We start from the raw sequence: 7,498 nt of genomic DNA on the forward strand, positions 1-7,498 counted from the left end.
CTGCGACGTGGACGGCCGGTACTACGCCATCGGGGAGTCTTTCTGGGCAGTGGCAGACTGCACGGTGGAGTGCCAATGCGAGGCCGGCGGCGAGGCCAAGTGCTTTAACAAAACCTGTCCTGAAGGAGAGGTCTGCACCATTGAGAACGGCTACCGGGGCTGCTATCCCAAGCGGGAGACCCTGTGCTTGGTGGGGCAGAACCAGGTGCTGCAGACGTTTGATGGCATTGCCTTTTCCTACCCACTGGAGAACTCCTACACGCTGCTCAAAACCTGTCTGGAGAAACCAGACTTCATCGAGGTGGACATCAGCCAGAAGAAGCCTGGATCTGCTCCCAGTGGGCCACGTGTTGTGCGGATCCAGGTGATTGGTCAAGAGGTGAAGATTGGAGGCACCAGCCTGTCGGAGATTAAGGTAAAGGTGCTGCCATCAGGGCAACCTACCCCAGGGCCAGGGCGGGAGGTGGTGACCCACAATGTGGTCCATGTCCCTTTGGAGATGGGCTTATGAGTCTGTGGCCCTGGAGCGTTCCCCAGACACCATGGTGGCACTTGGAGGAGCCCTGTGTTTGTCCTGTGAGAAGGTGCAAAGTTGTCACATCACTGTTAATCTGTTTGCTTGCTGAGCCAACCCTGGAGACTTTCCTGACATTGCGGCTGACTCCTGCAGCTTGTTTTTTCCCTGGAAGAGCATTCCCTATGGGGCAAAAAGCAAGGAAGCAGCTGTACGCCCTCACTCAAAGGAGGTTTTGGGTCTTGGAGGGTGGATCTGGGTCATGAAGTGTGTATTCAGTGTGTTGTGGCCAACAGACAGGAGCAGCCATGCAAAGTCACATCACTCTCCCTGATGCATCGTGATCTGCTTGTTACTTGTAGGTGAATGGCTATGATGTGGACCTGCCTTATTTCCATCCCTCTGGCCGCCTGGAAATCTACCGTAGTGACAACGGCACCGTGATGGAATCGGAGGGGCTTCTGGCCATTGGCTACTACGATTCAGGCCTCCTGGAGATCCGCCTCTCCACCACCTACTTCAACTGCACTGGAGGCCTGTGCGGCTTCTTCAATGGCAACGCCAGCGATGAATTCTGCCTACCCAAGGGCAAGTGCACAGACAACCTGGAGCTCTTCCTGGAGAGCTGGACCACCTTTGATGAGATCTGCAATGGGGAGTGCGGGGACCTCCTCAAGGCTTGCAACAACGACTCAGAGCTGCTCAAGTCCTACAGGAGCCGCTCCAACTGCGGCATCATCAACGACCCCACCAACAGCTCCTTCCTGGAGTGTCACAGCGTGGTCAACGTCTCAGCCTACTACAGGACGTGCCTCTTCCGTCTGTGCCAGAGCGGGGGCAACCTGTCGGAGCTGTGTGACTCGGTGGCACGTTATGCCAGCGCCTGCAAGAACGCCGAGGTAGACGTTGGCCAGTGGAGGAGCCACAGTTTTTGCCGTGAGTCCATCTGCCAAAGCTTTTACGTACCCAGGGTGGGGAGAAGGGGATGTAGACTCAAGTGAAGTGTTTTAGTCAGGAGCTTGTGGGTGTATAGAGGCAGAGCTTTTCTCATGGGTTGGTGAGAAGTTCGGGTTCTCCCCTGCTTCCTCTCTGGTGGGTAGCCTAGACCCATGGTATGCTCTGTGGCCAAGCTGGAAGACACTCAATAGGAGAAGGACTATTTGTGGGGTAGGCCCTGACAGCATTAACAGCAGCATAAGATGTCATATGAAGGGGTAGGGGTAATCTGGGGTAATTTTCCTATTCTCTTCCCTATCAGTCAAGCAAAGATTGGCTTTGCTGTAGAAAGAGCTATGGCCAATAGAGCTTTCTGCTGTCAGGGGGACTGACACATACAGAGCGTCTTCTCATGTAGTGTATGGAGAAGAACTGCAGTAGGAATGAGTATGTGTCACGAGCCTGAAAGCAAGGCAGCGCCGCCCAGTGCACTAACAATAGCTTCTAAGCTGTGCTCATGCTGGCAGAGACAGATTTCCCAGTGAAGCAATTTCAGGGTGGTGTTTCAGGAGGCATCCCAAGTTTTATGCTGTGGTGTAGGAGCATTCCAGAGCTGCAGATGGTGTCTGACAGTGCTGTACGCCACCACCAGAGGATAATTTGAATAACGCTTGATTTCTGCTGTTGCTATAAACTTGCCGTTGATGGGAAAACATTCATAATTCAGAAGTGAATGTGAAAAATCCCCAGCGTGGAATTACACGGTGGGGAGGCAGCCCCTGTCTCACTGTGGAGGTTTGAGGGAGGCGTCTGTTCACAAGTCCTCTGAAATAGCGAGAGGAGGTGTTGGTCAGCATGTAGCGGCACAGGAATGTCATGTGAGGAGCGTGATGGCTGAGATGAGAAGGGGCTGCAAAGGGGATGGGAAGAACTGGTGGCCAGCAAGGTGCTGGGACTATTTCCTTTCTTGCTTTTTCCTCCCTGAATTGGTCACCACTCATTTTGTTCCCACCTTTTGCCTGTCCCACCCCATTCTGCATGAGCTGGGAACTCACATTCCATGTTTGTCGGCCCTGCAGCGCTCACCTGCCCAGAGAACAGCCATTTTGAGGAGTGCATGAGCTGTGTGGAGACCTGTGAGACCCTGGCCACGGGCCCTGTGTGCACGGATACCTGCACAGAGGGCTGCCAGTGCAACGAGGGCTTCGCCCTGCGCAACAACCGCTGCATTCCCCGTGGTGAGTGCGGCTGCAACTTTGAGGGGCGCCAGCTGGCCACCAACCAGACCTTCTGGATGGATATTGCCTGCCACTTCCTCTGCTACTGCAACGGCTCCGACAACAGTGTCTACTGTGAGAACGTCTCCTGCAAGGACGATGAATACTGCCTGGAGGAGAATGGCCTCTACTACTGCCACGTCCGCACTGATGCCTCCTGCATCATCTCCGGCTACGGACACTACCTGACCTTTGATGGCTACTCCTTCGACTTCCAGAGCAGCTGTGCGTTGGTCCTGTGCACCACCATTGCCTGGCCAAGGGCAGAACGCTCGGACACATTCCCAGCGTTCACTGTCACAGCCAAGAATGAGGATCGGGACACCTCTCTGGCTCTGTGGGTGAAACAAGTTGAAGTGGAGGTCTTCAATTACAACATCGTCATCCACCGTGCCTACAAATACACTGTGCTGGTGAGTATGAGGCCATGATTATATCTCCCTGCCATAGATCCCAAAATGTGGAGTGATTCCCTAGGCATAAGGCATTGTATGACTAGCAAGGTTTTCTAGGGGTTGGAAAGTGTGTATGCTTTGGCTCATCCCTACGATGCTGCCAGGCACAGCTTTTGGAGGGGGCTTACATTTTGACTGCCTTGTTTGATATATAGGCGAGGCCAGCAGGGACCTTGCTCTGGGAATGCTGAGCTGCCCTCATTCGTGTCCTCCTGCAGCAGCTCTGACCATCATTCCCACTCATGGTGCATCTTGTTTCCTTCCCCTCAGGTCAATAATGAACGTCTCTACCTGCCCCTGAAGCTGGGCCAGGGCAAAGTAAACATCTTTGCCTTTGGTTTTCATATCGTGGTCGAGACTGACTTTGGGCTGAAGGTGGTGTATGACTGGAAGACCTTCCTCTCTGTCACCATCCCACGTGGCTTCCAGAACCTCACCTATGGCCTCTGTGGACGCTACAATGGCAACCCTGAGGATGACCTGGTGGCTGCAGGCGGTGCACCAGCTGCCAGTATCACTGACTTTGTCCAGAGCTGGGTGAAGCGGGATGCGTTCTGCCGTGTGGGCTGTGGTGACCGCTGCCCTGCCTGCGGGAAGGTGGAAGGCTTCTGGAAACCCCAGCAGCTCTGCAGCCTCATCCCAAGCCAAAGCGGTGTCTTCGCCAAATGCCACAGCAAGATCAGCCCTAGCTTCTTCTACAAGAACTGTCTCTTTGACACTTGTGTCGATGGGGGAGCCATGCAAACAGCTTGCAGCTGGCTGCAGAATTACGCCAGCACGTGTCAAACACAGGGCATTGCCATTACTGGCTGGAGGAACTACACCTCGTGCTGTAAGTGCCAACCTGCGTCCAGATCCTCCTTCACTAGAGGTGCTTCCTGGGGTTGTCCACTGTACGTCACACTGTAGAGAGATAGCAGAGCACCGCATGGAGCACCAGCAGGCACCCATTACCTCTAGGTCATCAACCCACACGCATCCAGGGTCCCCACAATCACTGCCCTTGGGATGGCCTTGGGAATTCTCTTTTACTGCCAGATAAGGGGGCAGTCAATAGAGTGGTGAGTTATGAAGTGGTGCTGGCAGCTTTTCCTCTCCTATACTTGCCAGCTGAGGCAGAGGTGTGGGATCTCGTCTGGGGCACTATGTTCTCTTGGAGTTGTTACACACTGCATGCAGTATAGAAAGAGCAGGGATGGAAAGGGAGAAGCTTCAGGTTCAGAGGGTATCAGCCCCCCCTCCATTGTTAAATTACATTAGTCAGTTTCAAAGCTAGGAGTATGTGTTTGCTCTAATGAAGCCACATGCTTTTGTCAATAAGATTGCGATGTGATGTTCAGTTAGGCTCCTGGGGACGAGGGTCACAAGCCAATCTGTCCGGCAAATCCAATGGGAAGCAACTGTCTTTGCTAACAAGACTGAAAATTAAATTCATGTCATTGTGCCTTCTAACAAGCTAACTTGTGGCTTAGAAGGTGCTGCTCTTACTGGGCAGGGTGGTGAGGCTGCCGACCAGCACCCTGCATGCCAGATCTGGAATTGGCTCTGCTGAAGCATGGGGAGAAGTGGCGTGCTCAGGCATGGGCAGCATCTCTTACAGGCTTCACAATGACAGCCCAGTGAAACGTGTCCCTGTGTGGAGAGCACAGAGGTTCTGAACACTGCCTGAAAGGGATGCAGGAGCATCCCTCCTGCAGGGAGATGTTAGTCTGGTGTCAGTGAGCAGACTTGTTTGTGGGAGAGCAGGGAGCCAGCGTTCAGGAGCTCAGAGACTGTGATGAGTAACAGCGAAGTGTTGCTCCACTTGGACTGTGCAGCTGGCAAGCAGCATAGGGCAGAGGGATGAAGGCTGCCTCCTCCCTTCAGTTCCATCCCTCTCTGGGTAGTGTTGTCCATGTTAACCACTTTGGCAGGGGAGTTAAATGCCCAGGGACACTGGCAGCAGGGACTACAGCCCCACGTGAGGCTGGCTGCCAGGTTGGTTTTGTCCAGGGAGCTAATCTATCTGTTTTGTCCTGTGGTAACGTTGCAGCCGTCAGCTGTCCCCCCAACAGCCACTACGAGAGCTGCGTGTCCCTGTGCCAGCCCCGGTGCGCTGCCATCCGGCTGAAGAGTGACTGCAGCCACTACTGTGTGGAGGGATGCCAGTGTGACCCTGGGTACGTCCTCAATGGCAAGAGCTGCATCCTTCCCCACAACTGTGGCTGCTACTCCGATGGCAAATACTATGAGGTACGTCACTCACATCCTTCTCTTGGGGCATTCTCCCACCTTCTTCATGATGTTTCTGAGCCCTGAGCAGGGATGAGGGTCAGGCCAGGCTGGTTTGAGTGTCACACTGGGTCTGTTTGCCAGGATCATAGCCTCAGTGCTCTGCAGGGCCAGGAGGGACAGGTCCTCTCCTTCACTAGCATCATGCATCCATGGCCATGTTGGGGGTTGCTCTGAAGTCTGGTGCTTTTCCACTGAGCGAGAGTGAGCAAAAAACAAGGGGCAGAACAGGTAGATGTGCATCGAGCAGAGGCAGAAAGAGGCAAAATGGGATGGGTAGTGAAGTCCCAGCAATGGAATGTGGGATGCTTGCTGGAGCCAAGCTGTCCTGCAGAGTCCCAAGTCCTGCTCTGAGTAGCACAGCATAATCCATGTGTCTAGGCTGGGCTTGCATGGCCACTCTTTTAGAGCTCTGGTGTGAGGAGGGCCAGTGTGGAAAGCCTTGATCAGAGGGCCTATGGGAATTGTATCTTCGAGAGGAGTGGGAAAAGTGGTGCCAGTAACTCCACAAGGCAAGAGCCTGGCACCATGCTGGTGATGGAAACTGACAACTGAGGTTATCAGTGAGGGACGAGATGATGCAGTTGCAGCACGGGGCTTTCACAGCTCTAGGGGGTATGGGGAGTAGAGAGGAGGGGGATGTCCTTCCACAGTGTGCTGCATAGTGAGTCTTTCTGGCAAAATCATCCAGAAGGAGCCAGTATTGGGGTACTGCCAAGTGAGGACCTTAGCAGATGGGCTGGCAGCCAGCAAGGTGCAAGAAAGAGGTCAAGGAGGTATTTAGCATGCTGTAGTTTTGTGCGTGTATGAGAGGCGAGGGAAGTGGCAGGGGAAACGTGCACTTAATTCATGCCTGTGGGTAGCAGAGATGTTGCAAGGTAGGTGCAAGCTGCCAGCATGTTCTTTGCACCTTTTCCTCTGTCCTCGTTGCCAGCTCTTGCTTGTCCAAGTGTCTGCAGAGGGTAGGGCACAGGTCCCCAGCCCTGCTGGCCTGTGATGGGTCCCTCTTTCAGCCCAAGCAGCTCTTCTGGAACGGGGACTGCACCCGCCGGTGCCGCTGCTTCCGACGCAACCTCATCCAGTGCGACCCGCGGCACTGCAAGTCTGACGAGGAGTGTGGGCTGCGCAACGGCGTGCGCGGCTGCTTCAGCACCCGCAGCTCCTTCTGCCTGGCTGCAGGAGGTGGTGTCTTCCGCACCTTCGACGGGGCCTTCCTGCGCTTCCCCGCCAACTGCGCCTTCGTCCTCTCCACCATCTGCCAGAAGCTGCCTGACTTCTCCTTCCAGCTCATCATCAACTTTGACAAGTGGTCCTCGCCCAACCTCACCATCATCTCCCCTGTGTACTTCTACATCAACGAGGAGCAGATCCTCATCAGTGACAGGAATACGGTCAAGGTAAGGTCTTGGCAGGGGAATCTGCTCCCTCTAGAGCAGGGACATGAGATGGGGGAAGCGGGATGGCACATGGGTCCACACAACAGCCTTGGAAGGCTCTGTCAGTGGTTTTGTGTCCCAGTTGAGGCAGCTGTGGAGTTTGTAGTTGCGTGTCCGTCCACTTCTTGGTGGCATGGGTGAAGCTGTCCTTTTGAGCAAAGGGTATGGAGGACTGGCTAGTGCTGTGGTGTCACTCTGTCTCTGAAGAGCACCATCTGTGGCCTTTCCTTGTGAACGATGAGTCCCAGGCTAGAGCCTCTGCATATGAGTAGGCTTCCCTTTGTGGCACAGCCTTGTGCGGGCATTTAAGGGAGGCAGCATGCTCAGAGCTGGAAGGAGGAGGAGGTGGATATGCCGGCCCCTGCCAAAGACAAGATGGAGTGTTTTCACAGCTGGGATAGTGGGAGGTAGTCATGGAGCCATCTGTGGGCGACTCACATTTGTGGGCAGAAGGGAACCAGTGCTGTTTCCTCTCACACATCAGGTGAATGGCAGCCAAGTGAGCATCCCTTTCGTCACGGGGCTTTCCACCAAGATCTTCAGCCAGGAGGGCTTTCTGGTCATCGACTCCAGCCCCGACATCCAGATCCGCTACAACGGCTTCAACGT

At 54.5% G+C, this 7,498-nt stretch overlaps 1 protein-coding gene across 1 annotated transcript in view; it reads left to right on the top strand.

Annotated features, from left to right (window-relative positions):
- TECTA (tectorin alpha) overlaps nt 1–7,498 on the top strand; it is a gene marked incomplete at its 3' end in the record, with an annotated part of 21,387 nt that overhangs the window by 10,213 nt on the left and 3,676 nt on the right. Inside the window, 7 exon segments of the mRNA XM_010021113.1 lie at nt 1–415; nt 877–1,450; nt 2,530–3,140; nt 3,453–4,014; nt 5,215–5,414; nt 6,467–6,850; nt 7,374–7,496. Coding sequence (XP_010019415.1) covers nt 1–415; nt 877–1,450; nt 2,530–3,140; nt 3,453–4,014; nt 5,215–5,414; nt 6,467–6,850; nt 7,374–7,496 — 2,869 coding nt within the window.

The sequence above is a fragment of the Nestor notabilis genome, unplaced genomic scaffold (assembly GCF_000696875.1).
Source record: "Nestor notabilis isolate BGI_N333 unplaced genomic scaffold, ASM69687v1 scaffold26228, whole genome shotgun sequence".
Taxonomy (NCBI): domain Eukaryota; kingdom Metazoa; phylum Chordata; class Aves; order Psittaciformes; family Psittacidae; genus Nestor; species Nestor notabilis.